The sequence below is a fragment of the Lolium rigidum genome, chromosome 6, assembly GCF_022539505.1.
Source record: "Lolium rigidum isolate FL_2022 chromosome 6, APGP_CSIRO_Lrig_0.1, whole genome shotgun sequence".
NCBI lineage: Eukaryota > Viridiplantae > Streptophyta > Magnoliopsida > Poales > Poaceae > Lolium > Lolium rigidum.
In genome coordinates this window covers 44224865-44245901 of record NC_061513.1, presented here as the reverse complement: position 1 = coordinate 44245901, position 21037 = coordinate 44224865, and the positions used below count along the sequence as shown (strand labels likewise).

At 44.7% G+C, this 21037-nt stretch overlaps 2 protein-coding genes across 2 annotated transcripts; both read left to right on the top strand.

The window, feature by feature from the left end:
• The first annotated feature begins 4764 nt into the window (after positions 1–4764).
• On the top strand, positions 4765–6914 carry LOC124662535 (uncharacterized protein At4g15970-like). The gene is made up of 2 exons (XM_047200360.1): positions 4765–4935; positions 5931–6914. Exons 1-2 carry the CDS (start codon positions 4765–4767, stop codon positions 6912–6914), a joined length of 1155 nt encoding a protein of 384 aa, XP_047056316.1.
• Positions 6915–10375: 3461 nt separating this feature from the next.
• Positions 10376–12148, top strand: LOC124662534 (uncharacterized protein At4g15970-like; the record flags this gene model as incomplete). The annotated part of the gene is made up of 3 exons (XM_047200359.1): positions 10376–10609; positions 10759–11124; positions 11398–12148. Coding segments are annotated over 3 exons (1101 nt in total), but the record flags the coding sequence as incomplete, so codon positions are not given.
• Between the last annotated feature and the right edge of the window lie 8889 nt (positions 12149–21037).

Sequence of the window (21037 nt, the reverse complement as noted above, 5' to 3'; positions counted from 1 at the left end):
ATGTTTATATACCATGCTATAATTGTATTAACCGAAACATTGATACATGTGTGATATGTAAACAACAAAGATGTAGGATAACGTAGCATAGAAAACAAAAAATTTCCTACGGCGAACATACAATCCAAGCCAAGATGCAATCTAGAAGACGGTAGCAACGAGGGGGTATCGAGTCTCACCCTTGAAGAGATTCCAAAGCCTACAAGAGGAGGCTCTTGTTGCTGCGGTAGACGTTCACTTGCCGCTTGCAAAGCGCGTAGAAGATCTTGATCACGATCGGTTCGGCGCCACGAACGGGCAGCACCTCCGTACTCGGTCACACGTTCGGTTGTTGATGAAGACGATGTCCACCTCCCCATTCCAGCGGGCAGCGGAAGTAGTAGCTCCTCTTGAATCCGACAGCACGACGGCGTGGTGTCGGTGGCGGTGAAGAAGTCCGGCGGAGCTTCGCTAAGCTATGCGGGCAATATGAAGGAGAGGAGCTTGGCTAGGGTTTGGGAGGGGTGGCCGGCCACTCTATGGGGGGCGGCCAGCTTGTGGTCTTGGGGTGGTCGGCCCCCTCCCTTGGCCCCTCATTATATAGGTGGATCCCCAAGAGTTGGTCTCCAAGTCTTCGAATAAGACCCGAACCAAAAACCTTCCAAAAGGAGGGAAACCTAGCCAAGCTAGGACTCCCACCAAAGGTGGGAGTTCCACCTCCCATATGGGGGGTGGCCGGCCTCCTAAGGGGAGTCCACTTGGGACTCCTCCCCACTAGGGTTGGCCGGCCATGGAGGTGGAGTCCCATGTGGACTCCACCTTCCTTGGTGGTTTCTTCCGGACTTTTCTAGAACCTTCTAGAACCTTCCATAGAACCTTCCGCGACATTTTAATTCACATAAAATGACATCCTATATATGAATCTTATTCTCGGACCATTCGGAACTCCTCGTGATGTCCGGGATCTCATCCGGGACTCCGAACAAATATTCGAACTCCATTCCATATTCAAGTACTACCATTTCAACATCCAACTTTAAGTGTGTCACCCTACGGTTCGTGAACTATGCGGACATGGTTGAGTACTCACTCCGACCAATAACCAATAGCGGGATGTGGAGATCCATAATGGCTCCCACATATTCAACGATGACTTTAGTGATCGAATGAACCATTCACATACAATACCAATTCCCTTTGTCACGCGATATTTTACTTGTCCGAGGTTTGATCTTCGGTATCACTCTATACCTTGTTCAACCTCGTCTCTCGACAAGTACTCTTTACTCGTATCGTGGTATGTGGTCTCTTATGAACTTATTCATATGCTTGCAAGACATTAGACGACATTCCACCGAGAGGGCCCGAGTATATCTATCCGTCATCGGGATGGACAAATCCCACTTGTTGATCCATATGCCTCAACTCATACTTTCGGATACTTAATCCCACCTTTATAACCACCCATTTACGCGAGTGGCGTTTGGTGTAATCAAAGTACCTTTCCGGTATAAGTGATTTACATGATCTCATGGTCATAAGGACTAGGTAACTATGTATCGAAAGCTTATAGCAAATAACTTAATGACGAGATCTTATGCTACGCTTAATTGGGTGTGTCCATTACATCATTCATATAATGATATAACCTTGTTATTAATAACATCCAATGTTCATGATTATGAAACTAATCATCCATTAATCAACAAGCTAGTTAAGAGGCATACTAGGGACTCTTTGTTGTTTACATATCACACATGTATCAATGTTTCGGTTAATACAATTATAGCATGGTATATAAACATTCATCATAAACATAAAGATATATAATAACCACTTTTATTATTGCCTCTTGGGCATATCTCCAACAAAAGAGTCCCTAGTATGCCTCTTAACTAGCTTGTTGATTAATGGATGATTAGTTTCATAATCATGAACATTGGATGTTATTAATAACAAGGTTATATCATTGTATGAATGATGTAATGGATACACCCAATTAAGCGTAGCATAAGATCTCGTCATTAAGTTATTTGCTATAAGCTTTCGATACATAGTTACCTAGTCCTTATGACCATGAGATCATATAAATCACTTATACCGGAAAGGTACTTTGATTACATCAAACACCACTGCGTAAATGGGTGGCTATAAAGGTGGGATTAAGTATCCGGAATGTATGAGTTGAGGCATATGGATCAACAGTGGGATTTGTCCATCCCGATGACGGATAGATATACTCTTGGCCCTCTCGGTGGAATGTCGTCTAATGTCTTGCAAGCATATGAATAAGTTCATAAGAGACCACATACCACGGTACGAGTAAAGAGTACTTGTCAGGAGACGAGGTTGAACAAGGTATAGAGTGATACCGAAGATCAAACCTCGGACAAGTAAAATATCGCGAGACAAAGGGAATTGGTATTGTATGTGAATGGTTCATTCGATCACTAAAGTCATCATTGAATATGTGGGAGCCATTATGGATCTCCAGATCCCGCTATTGGTTATTGGTCGGAGTGAGTACTCAACCATGTCCGCATAGTTCACGAACCGTAGGGTGACACACTTAAAGTTGGATGTTGAAATGGTAGTATTTGAATATGGAATAGAGTTTGAATATTTGTTCGGAGTCCCGGATGAGATCCCGGACATCACGAGGAGTTCGGAATGGTCCGAGAATAAGATTCATATATAGGATGTCATTTTATGTGAATAAAAATGTCGCGGAAGGTTCTATAGAAGGTTCTAGAAGGTTCTAGAAAAGTCCGGAAGAAACCACCAAGGAAGGTGGAGTCCACATGGGACTCCACCTCCATGGCCGGCCAACCCTAGTGGGGAGGAGTCCCAAGTGGACTCCCCTTAGGGGCCGGCCACCCCCACATGGGAGGTGGAACTCCCACCTTGGTGGGAGTCCTAGCTTGGCTAGGTTTCCCCTCCTATGGAAGGTTTTTGGTTCGGGTCTTATTCGAAGACTTGGACACCACCTCTTGGGGTTCCACCTATATAATGAGGGGCCAAGGGGAGGGGCCGGCCACCCCAAGACCACAGCCTGGCCGCCCCCTGAGTGGCCGGCCACCCCTCCCAAACCCTAGCCGCCCCTCTCCTCCATAGCTCCCGCGTGCTTTAGCGAAGCTCCGCCGGAGTTCTCCACCGCCACCGACACCACGCCGTCGTGCTGCGTCGGATTCAAGAGGAGCTACTACTTCCGCTGCCCGCTGGAACGGGAGGTGGACGTCGTCTTCATCAACAACCGAACGTGTGACCGAGTACGGAGGTGCTGCCCGTTCGTGGCGCCGGAACCGATCGTGATCAAGATCTTCTACGCGCTTTGCAAGCGGCAAGTGAACGTCTACCGCAGCAACAAGAGCCTCATCTTGTAGGCTTTGGAATCTCTTCAAGGGTGAGACTCGATACCCCCTCGTTGCTACCGTCTTCTAGATTGCATCTTGGCTTGGATTGCGTGTTCGCGGTAGGAAATTTTTTGTTTTCTATGCAACGTTATCCTACACACTGCACCATGCTGCTGAGACTCGACGACGCCGACACAACATAAACACACCGCTCCACCTCAGCACCACCACCATCCGTTGTCTGCTCCAAAAACGATGCCCCCAACAGGTAGAACGATGCTACGCGCCGCTATCATCCGATCCGAGAGACCCGGGTCTGGGGTTTCCCCCGGAGCAGCCCAGGTGAGAAGAAACGTAGACTACAGAGACAATACCTTCAACAAGGTAGCGACGAACAGGCACCGCCATCGTCCGCCATGACCAAAATCAGGGCCGGCTTTCACCGGCAGCCACGCCTCGCCGTCGGGGACTATTTGCCGGATCGCGAGAACCGCCAAAATAGCCACAAACTGGTCGATCCCCTCCGGTGAAAGAGGATACCACCACCGCCATGGATTCCTCATGCTGTAGGACCACCCCAGGAGCACCGTCGACTGCCAACGTCGAGGTCGTCGAGGTGCGGATGGCCCGGCCAAACCCATCTGGGCTCAGATCGGACCCTCTTGCCCCACGCCGCACCCGTCACCGGAAGACCCCCTGGATCCCAGGCCACCTCCGTCGCCTGCAGATGGTCGCAGATGGCCGGAGCGGGTGCCGCCGCTGCGCTTCCATGGGGACCGAGGATCTCCGCCGCCGCAACCACGCCACACGGGCTTATTCCCGGTGACGCATCCGGTAGCGGCGGCGGGAGGAGAGGCACCAAAGAGGATAGGAGGAGGAGAGGCGGCGGGCACCCCGGTGCGGCGCGGGGCGCCGCCGCATGGGGGTGGGAGATGGGTTTCTCACGGGGGTCAATGCTATAATAAATTCATAAAAAACAAATGATGTTTAAATAGTACATGACACTATTCACTTATGTATGTTCTTTTTGCACAGGTCACATATGATCATATTTTGAAATAAAAAATTCAGGTTCACAACATATACCATAATCAATGTCGGCAATTTGGGTTTACATTTTCCGGATACTTGGAAGTGTCACAAAAAAATAAGGTATACCCGCAACTAGTTGCGGAATATTTGCACTCATAGAAAGCTATCGACACCAGGTCCTCATATGTCACAACGCCTACAATCTTTAGAAAGTAATAATTGCTGTTTTCCGATGCATATATTCCCAAATAGCCACCAACTCACTACCTCCATCTAATTATTAATCACTGCCTGGGATAGCTGCGTACCACAATATGGCCCATAGCCCTATAAATTCACTACAACTGTAGATAGATCTCCCGGACGCATATATGGTCGTTTTGGTGTTGCACATCACCGGATGGAGTTCCACAACGGGAGCTTTGGCAGCATTTTCAAGCTGTGGCTTGCCGCCACCCTTGCTTTCCTCCTGCTATTGTTGCTCGTCAGCCAGGGGTGGTCGCCGGTGGACATGATGGCAGCGTCTCGTCGGCAACGAGCAACTACTCCCACAGGCAGAAACTCTGACGAGGTATAGTGTTTCATGTGCTTGGTCTCGGTATGGTGATGTGCATTTCGTTTGGGTTTAGCATGGTCTTGTTCATTCAGCTCTCGGCCGACCCCGTGAGCTCTAGCATCTTTTATAACGAATCAGGATGCCCTGTTTTCCATTAATTTCATATTTGAAACAAGCAGCTCAAAAGCAAATCTAGCATCTTTTTTCCAACTGCTAAACAAATCTTCAGGCTAATCAGTCGATAAAGTTTGAAATATTTTCATTTAGAATTAATAAATATGTCTTTATAAATCGGAAAATCCATCCAGATAAATAAATATCTTTGTACCGTTTGCTCTTTGTGTATAAAAAGTAAAATCGCACCGATGCTTTGCCTACTGTACAGGTCAAGAAAATATATCAAAAAAAATGAGGTATTTGCGTGGACCCAACAGTTAATTAGGATGTTCAAATGGACTTGTTGCAAGGGAATAATAACTGAGTAGAACATATGAGGAATAAAACATTTTTATAGGAAAATACAACATTTATTAATGATCACTTTTTTTGTGAAACTTTATAATGATCACTGAAATGGTCAATAAACACATGGAAGTTTATATGATGATTTTTTTTTGGAACGAGTTGGAAGACTTTTTCAACAAGCACAAATTGGCACGTGACAAAAAGGAACACTGCCGTTTTAGGCAGTATCATATTGGACCCTGTGTAAGAAAGAAAACGCAGCATATATAACAAGTGTACAGTATAGCTATCTTTGGATTTGCGTAGTTCTCTTTTCCAGGAAACTTACTCTGGAAGAGTTCTTGGTGGGTGACCTGAAAAGGAAAGAAAAAACGTCTAGCTCTCACATCTTTTTTTGTGCTTGTAAAAGGAGCACGAGTCCAACGCTATCCGAAACGCCCAAATATTCAAATATTGCTCCAAATTAATTTTGTAATCATCATTAATTGTGCAGTACATTAATCTACTCCAATACAGTACAATAACCATCTTGTTCCTGCATACAGAAAAATGAAGAGATAATTTTTGACGAAAGTTATGACGAGACATTGACACCGTTTGGACTGCACTCCCAGTCCAATTTTGCAGGTTTAGCCGAGCTTCTGCCCAAGGTTGCCACGGACGACCGGACGGTGATAATCACGTCGGTGAACGAGGCGTTCGCGCGGCCGGGTTCCCTCCTCGACCTCTTCCGTGAGAGCTTCTACGCCGGCGAGAAGATCAACCACCTGCTGGACCACCTCGTCGTGGTCGCTATCGACGCCGCGGCGTACCAGCACTGCCGGCGCGTGCACCCGTTCTGTTACCTTCTCCAAGCGAACACATCCATGAACCTGAGCTCCGCCAGTAACTACATGAGCGACCCCTACGTGGAGCTCGTCTGGGCCAAGCTCGAGCTGCAGCAGCGGGTCCTCCAGCTGGGCTACAACTTCCTCTACACGGATGTGGACATCGTGTGGTTCCGCGACCCGTTCCGGCACATCGGGGTGCACGCGGACATGGCCACGTCCTCCGACCTCTACTTCGGCGACCCCGACGACATCGACCGCAGCTGGCCCAACACCGGGTTCTACTACGTTAAGGCGACGAACCGGACCGTGGAGATGCTGCGGCGGTGGCGGGCGGCGAGGTGGCGGTTCCCGCGGGGCCACGAGCAGACCATCTTCAACCACATCAAGCACGAGCTCACCGCCGCCGACGGCGACCTGCGGGTGCGGCTCCAGTTCCTCGACACGGCCCGCTTCGGCGGCTTCTGCCAGCTCTTCCGCAACGACATGGCGAAGGCGTGCACCATGCACGCCAACTGCTGCGTGAGCCTGGGGAACAAGCTGAGCGACCTCCGGGACGTGCTCGGGCAGTGGAGAAACTACACGGTGATCAAGCCGGCGGAGAGGAGGAGGATCTTCGAGTGGCGCGTCCCGGCCAAGTGCGGGACGCCGGACAAGAGGGCGGCGCGGGCACCTGATTCGGACCGGCGCGCGATCAGTTGATCAATCGACTGCTGATGCATCGTGGCGTGATGCTTTGGACTTTGATTTGTGGTAGAAAAACTAATGCATGTAGACATTGGAAATTGTATGATTTTGACCAGACTTGGACTCTCAAGCCTTCTGGCTCAAGGCTACAGGCGGGCCTACAAACGAAAGACGAGTTTTGTTTTCAACTTCCAACTTCGGAAGCAACCGAGAATTCGGTACGCAAATTGACTTAGCTACCCAAAACGTTTAGGAACAGAGAGGGAGAGATGAACAAAAAGTATGCGCGCGTAACTGGTATTCCCCTTCGTTGAAAAATATAGGAAACGGTGTGTTGTTTTACCGAATCAGACAAACTCTCCAAGGCCGAGGAAGCGGCAACAGGAGCAGCCCGAAGGAAACAGCCAAAGCCGGAATTTCACGTCCGAGCACGCGCAGGACATCATTGCTTGGCAGCTTGAACATATTTGGTCGTCGTTTGAAGAGATCAACACAAAAACAGCCATCTAAAGTTTCCTACCCGTGTCTAAAAATATGTGTCTCACTTTTATCTAGACACGGATATATCAAGATGCATTTTAGTTAGAGATACATCTATATATGTAGATAAAGTTGAGACATCTATTTTCAGACAGATGAAATAGTAGTTTAAATACCTAACTACATACCGGCTGGCCGGGTAGTTGACTAGTTGCACCTTGTACGTAGTTTCCATTTTGACTCACCAGCGCCACTCTGTGGTGGACATGTCGACGATCGACATGGTGGGCAGCCTGAGCCTGAGAATGCAGCACAACGGCGTCAGCCACTCGGTTTCATTCCTCCTCGAGGCCCTCCTTCCCACCTTCATGTTCTTCTTCTTCGCCTCTGGGCTCCGACCGACTCGGAGAGAAGTTGGCAAGCATCTCGAACTTGGGGGATGTATTGGGCTATCGGCTCATCAGTGGATGAGCCACGCAAACCATTTTTATTTTAAAGGGTGTGATTAATTTTGAGTCGACTGAGAATTAACTCTCGGTAACGTCATCCATATTTAAGTAGAAAAATCTCAGTTAGATAGAATTAGTTTAAACATAATGATTTTCTTGTAGTCAAGTCTCCTCGTCTATAAATACCTCTATATAAGGGCCATCACAATACAACACACAACATAGGGATACGCCCTGTTTTACAGCAATCTCATATGCAAATATTTATTTTTACTTGTGATTATGTTGCAACTCATGACTAACATAAATCACAACACAATCTTATGGTTTAGGAGTCGATGATAACTAAGCCAATTCTCAGCCGACTGAGAATTAGCAAAACCGTATTTTGAAACTGTGTGTAATTGTCTTGCACATCACATACCCATTTTAATCAAAATTGTGTGCGGTAAACATCGGTATAAAGTCATTTAAGTGGGTAATCATGAGGGGCACCAACTTGGCGAGGGGGCACCCGCTGCCCTTCGGACGCCTAGGACCGGCTGCCGCCCCTCCAAAGGTCGATGCGGCCAAGGGTGGGCCGGCAATCCCAAACCCTAAGGCCCACTCTCCGGGAGGGGGGGCCAAGGGGAGGGGCTGGCGATATGGGCCCTATGGAGCCCGCCGGTTCCCTTGGGGCCAAGTGGCATGGGTCTGCCTCCTCCCCTCTCTTCCATCGAAACTCTTCCCGCTTTTCTTCTGGTGTCACTGGACACTTCTAGATTCCACAAGACTAGGTTTTCCCCTATATGAAATATCACCGGAATGATCCTGGGTATAATTCCATATATATGGTAACACCATAACACTTCCGATGATACCTGAATCACCTATGACATGCTCATAGTGATTTCGGAAGTCTTCTCTCTTAGTCATAAATCTCCGAAACAATTCCTGATGCTGTCGGAACTATTCCGAACATCTATTATCAACCACATACCATAAATAATACACTCGCAACAGATTGTACAACCTTAAGTGTGTGACCTGATAGGTTCGGTATAGCGCAGTGGGATCTGGACATCCACATTGGCTCCTTTGCATACTCGAAGAACTTAGTGAACCTTCCGTGTTGTTATATGTCATACCCCTTTGTTACATAATATGTTGATAACCCAAGGTGAGATTTTGGTCGTCCCGTAATCAACTCTTGATTACTATACATGTTATCCTCGATCTTGTATCAACACTCCTTTTCTCGTTTGGTGTATGTTGACGATGCACTGTGATCACTATCACAAGGTGTTTGCACAAACATGTTACTTGACATCGCAATACCAAGAGGACCCAAGTCATATCTCTCCTTTTTCAGGAGGAACAAACCACAAACTTGAATCATTAGGTTTCCCTCACCTTCAAATACACTTGAGTCTTAACCTTCCCAACCCTCGGGGTTAACCGGTGAGGGTGGATGAGATCAAAGCATACCCCCCGATATGAGTCACCATGATATCCTCATGGTCAAACGACTTATACATAATTAACACTTAAATATATTTGCTATTAACCATAAGAATGACCCATAGCATATCCGTGACTTGGATTTGTTCAGTACGATTGTTCAGCCAAAAAATTCACCCTCATTGTTGTTCAACTAAATAATTCACCCTCGTTGTTGTTCAACATAGCCATACTCATGATCAGAAAAGCTTGATCTTGTCACAACGAAGAGCTAGTTTTATTAGAGGCATAACTAGAAACTATTTATTTCTTGTTTATCTCTCTACACCTACTAGTGAGCATCTATTCGAATCCCATATTCGAGGAACACCGTAGTTATAGCATAAATCACAAATTTAATAGTAAACATAGAGTTATAGATACTTCCCCCGGTCGTAATAAATTGATGCTAGTCGTGCACACGAATGGCCTACGTACCTAGTTTTGTTACGTTCATTAAAGGCGACCTGAGGGAGCAATAAATAACTCTTATTATTATTTCCCCTAGGACATAATTCCTTCACGTAACCGGGGGGGGGGGGGGGGTTCACTCGGCCCAAACATTGCGGCGACAAGTCTCGCTCCGCTTGTGTGAAGTTAACCTCTTTTACAAATATGAATTATACTGTGACAACGAGTTTCATCCTCCGAGACTATGGTGTTGTGACGAGCTTCGTCCTCGAGAGACGGTGCTGCTGCGGCGAGCTTCATCCTCGAACAAGGCGGTGTTGCGATCCTCGGAGCGGCGGCGGTATGACAAAGACATGAGCGATGTGCTTGATGTCGACCATGCGTGAGACGGATAAGAAACACAATTTTTTTCTGAATACTGTCGTGCCGTTGGGGCTGACTGGGCCCCACTCACGTGTGCAAAGAAAGTCACCTGTACGGTTGTACACATGGGTGCTCTGTACAGATCTAACGGACGAGTTGTTCTGCGCTGGAACATATTTGGTCGTCGTTTGAAGAGATCAACACATAGCGAGACACGCACCCGAACCTTAAATACCTACCGACCAGCCTACTGGATGGAAGTTGTACCTTGTAGGCAGTTCGAACCCATTTTGACTCGCCGCCGCTCTGCCCATTGGTGTCAACATGGTGGGCAGCCTTAGCCTGAGCAAGCAGCATAACGGCGTCAGCCACTCGGTGGCGTTCCTCCTTGGGGCTCTCCTCCCCACCTTGCTGCTCTTCTTCCTCGCCTCAGACCGGCTTGGCGAGAAGCTGGCAATCATCTCGAGCTTGGGGAATGGATCAGCTCATCAGAAGATGAGCCACGCAAACATCTCCGACGACGGCACGGCCGGTGAAAAGGTTAGGCTTGATTAATTAGCACATCGTCACGGCACACATATACACACCGTTAGCAGTGTGTTCGTGCACCCGGAATTAATCACGTTCATGTCTGAACTGAAAGTCCATAACATTCTTTGTGTCATGTACGTATGCAGGAGGACAGATTCCCAGGGCTGGCGGAGCTGCTGCCGAAGGTTGCGACGGACGACGGCACGGTGATCATCACGTCGGTGAACGAGGCGTGGGCGGTGCCGGGCTCCCTCCTCGACCTCTTCCGCGAGGGCTTCAAGAACGGCGAGGGCACCGCGCACCTCCTCAACCACACCCTCATTGTCGCGGTGGACGCCGGCGCCTTGGCACGCTGCCAGGCCGTGCACCCGCACTGCTACCTCCTCGAGGTCAAGTCGGCCGACGTCACCTCGGCCAACCGCTTCATGACCAAGAGCTACCTCGAGCTCGTATGGGCCAAGCTCTCCCTCCAGCAGCGCGTCCTTGAGCTTGGCTACAACTATCTCTTCACCGTAAGCAACCTGCATAACTCCAGACATGCAGTTTATACATTATTTCATGTGGTTTTCCAATTTATGTGTCCCAGGAGAAATTTGTAAATCGGTAGTACCAGGATCGACTAACATCACGCAAACTTTATATGTTTTGAAGTATGAAATCAATTACCTTGCTAACCATGCATAGAAAACCATTTTTCATTATCGTTGACCGGCCGGGGAAGAACATTTCATTACTTCGATTGACATGCCGTACGTATTCAAATGCTCCGATAATGATGTTTGCAGGATGTGGATATCATGTGGCTGCGCAACCCGTTCCGGCACATCAACCTCTACGCCGACATGGCCGTCTCCACCGACCGTTTCAACGGCAAAGCCGAGGACCTGACCAACGCGCCCAACACCGGCTTCTACTACGTAAAGTCGACGAACCGGACGGTCGAGATGCTGATGCGGTGGCGGGCGGCGAGGCCGCGGTTCCCTCCGACCCACGACCAGGCTGTCTTCAACGAGATCAAGGGCGAGCTCGCCGCCGGCGAACTACAGATCAAGTTCGTGTTCCTCGAGACGACGCTCTTCGACGGTTTCTGCCAGTTCCACGGCGAGATGGACAGGGTCTGCACGATGCACGCCAACTGCTGCATCGGGCTCGAGAACAAGGTGCACGACCTGAGGAACATGGCCGCCGTATGGAAGAACTACACGAGCCAGACAGCGTCGGAGAAGATGAGCGGCAAACTTAGGTGGCCGGTACCCACCAAGTGCGAAGCTTCGATGAGATCATGACAGCGCTGACAATATTAAGTCTGGTCGCGGTATGTACAGTAGAAGGTGAAAGTTTATTATTCTTTCAGTCTCTATTTTGGAGAAATTAATTTTTTTTTTGCGGAATTGCTAGATCTTAATAGACTTAGAACAAAGCTCGTGCACAATAGACTTCTGCAACTTCGAATTTGCATCGTGATTTGTGTACTTATGTTACGAGTTTGCTTGCAAGTGAAAATTTATTAGTTGCAAGTGGGGAAGTGAGGTTACAACAACGAAAAATGCATTGGAATCACTAGATTTACTTTGTGATCCATGCTAATGAGGAGTTACAACATGGGCTGGAACTGAGATTTGATGACATCATTCTATTGAGAATTGGTCACAATTTTTTTTGCAGAGACGAACTTAGATTAAAGTCGGTGAAAACCACATGAAACATGCACCATGCTTCAAATTTGAAGAAAAAACTTAATGGTGAAAAGGTAGAGTACTACAAATGCGGAAAATTTCAAGCTAAAACCAAGGTTTTTGGTAGAAAAAATTTCAGAGGGGGCCAGGATTTCTGGTAACCATGATTACCGGAGATAACTAGTTAAATACCGAATGAGATTCTCGAAAGAAAGAAATTCAAACTAGAAAATATCTAAATATTTTAAATATATTGCTTGGAGGAGGAGGGAGGGAAAGTTCCGTACCAAGAAAATTATATTCAGGTGGGGACTTCCTCCCCAGGTAACCATTCAAAAGAAAGAAAAAAAAAACATACCAATGGAATGAATATGTGTTCTGTCCCCGTTTAAAGAAATGAATGAGTCGGAACATCGAAATTTTGCATGTCTATGAAACCATCGTTCCTAACCATCGTTTCCGTAAAAAATTGTTATAACGTGGCTTCCACGGATAATGTGGCTTCATCTCATTATAGCCTGCGGACAAAAAAAGAGGTACTTATATTGCATTAAAATCGAACACTTCCTAGAGTGCAACTTCAAGCAAATTATTGTGCAACTTCAGATGACCAAAAATCACCGAAATTTCAGATAACTAAGAATTAGCATTAAATTTACATGTAAATCAAGCTATATCCACGTTTAGGCACGGTAATAGGTCAGCCAGAGGACGTGGGCATAGCCCAGTGGTTGGGGTCGCAGTGGCGCACCCCAACGATCAGAGTTCAAATCCTGTCATGAGCGAATTTCTAGAATTGTCACGCCGAGGTTCCGCTTCTACTATATCATTTAGTGTCTAGTTCATCTTAGCACTAATTCATTTTTTTTTTTTGGTAATAGGTCAGCCATGACGGCCGGGTCAACTGATCAACTGTACCCCTCGTTGCAACCTTGACCGTGTGATGTTACAAGGTAAATCGGCCGGCCGGCCGGGAAGCTTCTCACCTCATGCCCGGTACACAAAATCTTCACGTCAACAGGAAAAGTATTACAGGGGCGGTTTACTCTGTCTTGTCCACAATGACCACAACAATGGAACTCTCCGCATCATCATTTCAAAACTGGTGATAGTGATACATGCGTGCCGTGCGTACTCGATCGTCTCCCGAAATTCAGCAAGTTGCCTGGCTGGAGTACAAAGTCCAAGCTACAAACTTCTGACGGCATCCATATATACAACTAAACGTGTTAGTTTAAAAGTCCTGGAAATTTCAAAACAACCACTCTCTATTAGGACTTTTTCCGCACATTGTATTGTATCCATGGATCGTTGACGAGTTATTGATGGCGAAGAGAAAAGGCAAAACTGGTCGTCGTGGATGTAGTCGAATAAAATTGAGGAGTCCTGCCAAGACCCTCCGAGAAAAACTTAATTTCTCAGAGAGGGAGGGAGGGAGGGAGGGAGGGAGGGAGGGAGGGAGAGAGAGTTATAATGTACATACTTTTCACCTAGGTTTAGGGGTGTAAACGGATAGGATAATTTCCGTGCCAAAAGCGGCTCCAAATTCGTTTTAAGGTATCCATATCTCATTTTAAAAAATCGGGAGGATTAGGATATCCAATTCCGCAGTGGTGATCTAAAAACGGTGTAGGATATGGTATAACAAATAGCATGCGGATATGGATTATCTGCAGTTTAATTAGGATAACCCGAAGGTTTTAAACCGGAGAATCCGACTTTTGATTCGAATGCCAAAGCCAATCTCACAAGGTTAGTAGTTACTCCCTCCGTCCCAAAATATAAGGCATCTAAGGATTAGTTAAAAGTCAATATTTTTAAAGTTTGACCAAGTTTATACACAAAAATATAAATATTTACACTACTAAATTATTATCAATAGATTCACCTTAAAGTATATTTTCTTAATATGTCAATTTGATATTGTAGATGTAAATATTTTTTCCTAAATATTTGGTCAAAGTTTGTATGGTTTGACTTTCGACCAATCCTTAGACGCCTTATATTTTGGGACGGAGGGAGTATTGAGTTACCAAATTTATTTGGTGAGCATGTTTAGCTCTAAATTTATACCAATGATTAAGTTTTAGCGTATTGAGAATCTTTTTTCTTAACTACATAGGACTAAAATTTTAAATCCCTCTCGAGATTTGCAAAACCTATAATTATCTAACAATGAGAGATATATCTGACTATTTTCGTTTCCGATCCAAGTCCATCCCATTTCCGATTCGAATCAGCGGTGCGGTATATCCGCATTCGAATCCGAAACCGGTCAAAATCTGCTCCGATCTGAATCCGAGAAAAAATTATGGTAAGAGATATGGTACGAGCAAAATTCGATCCGATCCTTTGAGCTGTTGCACGCTGTATATATAAGAGAGCTAATTACACCAAAGGTCCTACAACTTGTTCATCATGTGAAGGTTTAGTCCTACATCTTGCAAAACGTGTAGCTGCAGTCCTACAACTATCATGTGAAGATTTGGTCCTCAAGCAATTAAGCTGGTGTGTGGCATTATAGTTTTGCAAAAAGACCCTTAATATGTGTATGTAACATGTGATGCCATCTTACATGCGGGTCTCACCTGTCATGGGCTATTTTCGTTTCTGATCCAAGTCCGTCCCATTTCCGATTCGAATCAGCGGTGCAGTATATCCGCATTCGAATCTGAAACTGGTCAAAATCCGCTCCGATCTGAATCCGAGAAAAAATTATGGTAAGAGATATGGTACGAATAAAATCCGACCCGATCCTTTGAGCTGTTGCAAGCTGTATATATAAGAGAGCTAAAACACCAAAGGTCCTACAACTTGTTCATCATATGAAGATTTAGTCCTACATCTTGCAAAACGTGTAGCTGCAGTCCTACAACTTACAAATCATGTGAAGATTTGGCCCTCGAGCAATCAAAAACTGACATGTAGCATTATAGTTTTGCAAAAAGACCCTTAATATGTGTATGTAACATGTGTTGCCGTCTTACATGCGGTTCCCACCTATCGGGGGCTAAGAAATTAAATAAAATTTAAACGAGTACAAGTGGTTCGAACTCGCGACCTGCTGATGGCGCTAACTGCCGGTTGGCGCTGAAGCACATATATACATTAACGTTCTAAGTTGGGAAGTTATGTTGTTATACAAACAATATATGAGGCTTGACCATACATAATTTTTTGTTCTAATTTGGGGAAGACTTGTTTTTATACAAACTAGTAAGTAGTACGAAATAGTAGAAGAATACAACCTTTAAAAAATTATTATTTACTACATGTATATTAAACTCAATTTCCTCATTTAAAGACAAAATACTCTATTATAGAACATAATATACATGTCGAAAAGTATTTTAATCTATTGTATATTTCTCAAATAAAATATAATACCAATGTTTTCACAAAGTTTACATGTCCATGTTTCTCCCATATTTTACTTACTACGCGAGTTGTAGTAAAAAATGGAATACACAATTAAAAACATGTAGAATACATTTAGATAATATATCAAAGACGATTTTAAGTTACCAGTTAGTTATCAATGTGTCTAGTAAAGTTCACAAGTGACATATTCTCATGTATTCTACCTATAAATATAATTCTTTTTCAAGAAATGGTCCTTAGCGTCGACTTAAAAATAGTTATTTTTTAGTCATCATAGGAAGAAGAGAACTTGTAAAAAGAATACTCCGAGGCCATGAAAAATATATCTATTTATAAAATCTAGGCTTGCAATAATGAATCGTGCACTATGAAATTTTAAAAAGTGTTATAGATCTAACCAAATTGGGGTGTACATTACTTATTTTTTTATGGACAGCTCCGAGGCCAAGGAAAAAAATGCTCTGAGGCTAGGGAAATATATCTATTTATGGCGCTTTCAATAACAAATCGTGTACTATGAAGTTTAAAGAAACGTGTTCCAGATCTAGCAAAATTGGGGTGTACGTTACCTAGTTCTTATGGGCAGCTCTGACGCCAAGAAAGAAAATACTCCGAGACCAAGGAAAATGTATCTATTTAATTATGGCGCTTGTAATAACAAATCGTGCGCTATGAAGTTTTAAAAAACAAATGCTTTGTCGCCAAAATTGTATACACTAAACTAGTTTAGAACAAAGAGCCATGCCTTTGTATTTCACACTTGACCCAAAAATCATTTACCGGAATAGTTTATTTTCTATATCCTTAATTTCGTTAGGATACATGCATAAAGCTCTCAAGAAAAATGAAAGCATGCATCCATCTTCTATATTCAATCAAAGTGAAAAGGACAACATGCATCCATCACTCTTCTTAAATTACATGTTGTACTTTCCAGCTAAAAAAAATGTGCGTGCTGCTAAAGAAAAAATCGAGTAGTTTCATACCTCGTGAAAGGTAGTGAAATATTAATCTAATCTATCTATATATTAGATAATTCCTCCATATTAGATTTTATATATTTCGTAGCTCCCTGCCAGGTGGGACTCGCATGTAAGACGGCTGCACAAGTTACATGCGCAAATTTAAAATATTAAGGGTCTTTGTGCAAAAAACTATAACGTCATATGTCAGGTTTTCATTGATTGAGGACCAAACATTCACATGATTTATAAGTTGTAGGACCGCGGCTACACGTTTTGCAAGATGTAGGATTAAATCTTCACATGATAAACAAGTTGGAGGACCTCTAGTGTAATTAGCTCTATATAAGAAGTTTATCAAGACATTATTTTTTTAAACCCAAGGTCATGTGCACCATGTTGACACAACCTGGATGCAGGATGTTTTTTTTAACATGGAGCGCCCCAGAGGGGCTAGAACCTACATGACTAACAATGATGCATGTGCAAGTTATTAAAAAGGATCCTAGAAAAAAAAGAAAATTACATATGCATCCCTAGCATTTGTAAGAAGGACCTTGCTAAAAAATGGAAAACGCAATCTAGTCCTCCTTATTCTCCATCGCGGACCAAATAGTTCGGCACGTTGCAGCCATGGACATCGATGGGGACAACACCACTTGTCTTTGTCCCGGCAAAGCCCTCAGCGACCGAGTTGCGGGATGGTTCGAGAGGCATGCTATTCCGAGAGTTGAGCATGTAGTCCATCGGATAATCACTACTACCTCCGTTAGGATTATAAGGCCTCCATGTATCCCTAGATCATAAATTTAACTAACATACGTGGAGTACTGATAACACCCAAATGCATGGGGATCACCGTAGTACAATTCGATAAGTATTTGAGTGTCGAACCCACGAGGAGCTGAAGGTAAACTATCTATTCTCTAAAGCCCTGTAACTCACTTATATGGTCTTCTATGCAAAGCTAGTATCTATAGTGTGTTTGTGTGTGTGGAGAGCTTTCTGTTATAAAACTATATGTGTTGAAATTAAATTGCAATGAGTAAAACTAATGCAAGAAAAGTAAAGTGCAGTAAAAGTAAAATGAGATGAAGTGAAGTGAAGTGGAGTAATTCAAGGGAGTAAGTGTTCTACAAATTGCTGCTCCATTTGTGTGGTTGTCATAATTAATGAAACACAAAGATAGTTTTTTTATTGTTTCTTCTAACGAGGAGCCGTGAATAATTTTAGCCATATACATGAGCAAATACACCCCTAGTGATTGATTCCAAGGCAATTAAGGGGAAACGAAAGAATTATTAAGACATAAAGTCCAACCACCACATTTAGATCTAAGGTCCGCATGATAATACCTCTGTTGATTAACCATGAACTAATACAATATGCATCTCTAGTACTTGGGATTCGGTTTCTATCAAACTTCGAATATCCCTCATCCTATCAACATGCAACGGTGACAACTTTGTGCATCACCAATATATGTGTGCACTAATATGTTGGTACAACAAGATCATCATAGAAGATAACATATACTTGTATGCAACCATCACAAACTATCTCACAATTGCCATGAACAAGTCACTACTCAAACAAAGACTTGGAGACACAAAATACCATGGGAAATTGATAGATTGTAATACACGTCATGTTTGCCAAGAGATTAAAAACGGTAGATGAAGATGTTGATATAGAAGTTGATGAAGAGGAGCACCGTGGAGAATATGGCGATGAATATCCCCGTGGCGGCGGCCCGGCGCGCGGCTCCTGGAGGGGCGGCGGCCCTAGGGGTAGCGGCACCTTCCCCTTGTTGACGTGTAAAGCACACGCCCGTTGGGAACCCCAAGTGGAAGGTGTGATGCGTACAGCAGCAAGTTTCCCTCAGTAAGAAACCAAGGTTTATCGAACCAGTAGGAGATGAAGGCCACGTGAAGGTTGTTGGCGGAGGAGTGTAGTGTGCGACGCAACACCAGGGATTCCGGCGCCAACGTGGAACCTGCACAACACAATCACAGTACTTTGCCCCAACTTAACAGTGAGGTTGTCAATCTCACCGGCTTGCTGTAAACAAAGGATTAAATGTATAGTGTGGAAGATGATGTTTGTTTGCGAATAACAGTAAAGAACAAGTATTGCAGTAGATTGTATTTCAGATGTAAAAGAATGGACTGGGGTCCACAGTTCACTAGTGGTGTCTCTCCATTAAGATAAATAGCATGTTGGGTGAACAAATTACAGTTGGGCAATTGACAAATAGAGAGGGCATAACAATGCACATACAAATCACGATGACTACTATGAGATTTAATTAGGGCATTACGACAAAATACATAGACCGCTATCCAGCATGCATCTATGCCTAAAAAGTCCACCTTCAGGTTAGCATCCTGATGTCTACGGGTGCTTCTATTCTTGTAGACAGTGTTGGGCCTCCAAGAGCAGAGGTTTGTAGAACAGCAGCAAGTTTCCCTTAAGTGGATCACCCAAGGTTTATCGAACTCAGGGAGGAAGAGGACAAAGATATCCCTCTCAAGCAACCCTGCAATCACGATACAAGAAGTCTCTTGTGTCCCCAACACACCTAATACACTTGTCAGATGTATAGGTGCACTAGTTCGGCGAAGAGATAGTGAAATACAAGTGGTATGAATGAATATGAGCGAGTAGTAACGGCGCCAGAAAAGTGCTTGCTGGCGTACGATTGATGGTAGTAATATTGCGGGAAGTAAAGATGCGATAAAACAAGAAACAAGCGATGATTGCAGTATTTGGAAACAAGGCCTAGGGATCATACTTTCACTAGTGGACACTCTCAACATTGTAATCATAAAGGGATATAAATAAGCACTTCACTATGCTACTACGAATTACTCTCGGCAAGATAACGAACACTAATTCATCATCTAGGCAAACCTTAAAGATGTATTCCCAAGTACTAATGAACACCCCACGCTGTCACGTTGAGCATTCACAGGAGGTACTAACACACCACAATTTCATAGAGACATCCAACTCAAATCATAACTCAGTGAATAAGTATTCTATGAAATATAGCCTAAGAGACCCACACGGTGCACACACTGTCACCTTTACACACGTGGGACAAGGAGTCTCCGGAGATCTCATAAGTAAAATTCACTTGAATAGCATAATGACATCTAGATTACAAACTCATCATATGGATCTCAATCATGTAAAGCAGCTCATGAGATCATTGTATTGAAGTACATGGGAGAGAGATTAACCACATAGCTACCGGTACAGCCCTTAGCCTCGATGGAGAACTACTCCCTCCTCATGGGAGACAAGCAGCGTTGATGAAGATGGCGGTGGTGTCGATGGAGGAGCCTTCCGGGGCACTTCCCCGTCCCGGCGGCGTGCCGGAACGAGACTCCTGTCCCCCGGATCTTGGCTTCGCGATGGCGGCGGCTCGGAAGGTTTCTCATACCGTGGCTTTTCCGTATCAAGGTGTTAGGTCGGGGACCTTTAAATAGGCGAAGAGGCGGAGTCGGAGGGCCGACGAGGCGACGACACGATAGGGGCGCGGCCCAGGCCATGGCCGCGCCGCCCTATCATCTGGGCCCACCAGGGCTCCCCTCTGGTGGCTCTCGGGTGTTCTGGAAGCTTCGTGGAAAAATAGGATGCTGGGCATTGATTTCGTCCGATTCCGAGAATATTTCCTTACTAGGATTTCTGGAACCAAAAACAGCAGAAAACAGCAGCTGGCCCTTCGGCATCTCGTCAATAGGTTAGTTCCGGAAAACGCATAATAATGACATATAATGTGTATAAAACATGTGAGTATCATCATAAAAGTAGCATGGAACATAAGAAATTATAGATACATTTGAGACGTATCACATCCGCACCCCTTCCAGTATTAAGTTGCAAACAACAGACAATTGCATTAAGTATGGTGCGTAATGTAATCAACACAAATATCCTTATACAAAGCATTGATGTTTTATCCCTAGTGGCAACAACACATCCACAACCTTAGAACTTTTCATCACTCGTCCTGCATTCAATGGAGGCATGAACCCACTATCGAGCATAAATACTCCCTCTTGGAGTTACAAGTATCAACTTGGCCAGAGCCTCTACTAGCAACAGAGAGCATGCAAGAACATAAACAACACATATATGATAGATTGATAATCAACTTGACATAGTATTCCATATTCATCGGATCCCAACAAACACAACATGTAGCATTACAAATAGATGATCTTGATCATGATAGGCAGCTCACAAGATCTAACATGATAGCACAAGAGGAGAAGACAACCATCTAGCTACTGCTATGGACCCATAGTCCAGGGGTGAACTACTCACACATCAATCCGGAGGCGATCATGGTGATGAAGAGTCCTCCGAGAGATGATTCCCCTCTCCGGCAGGGTGCC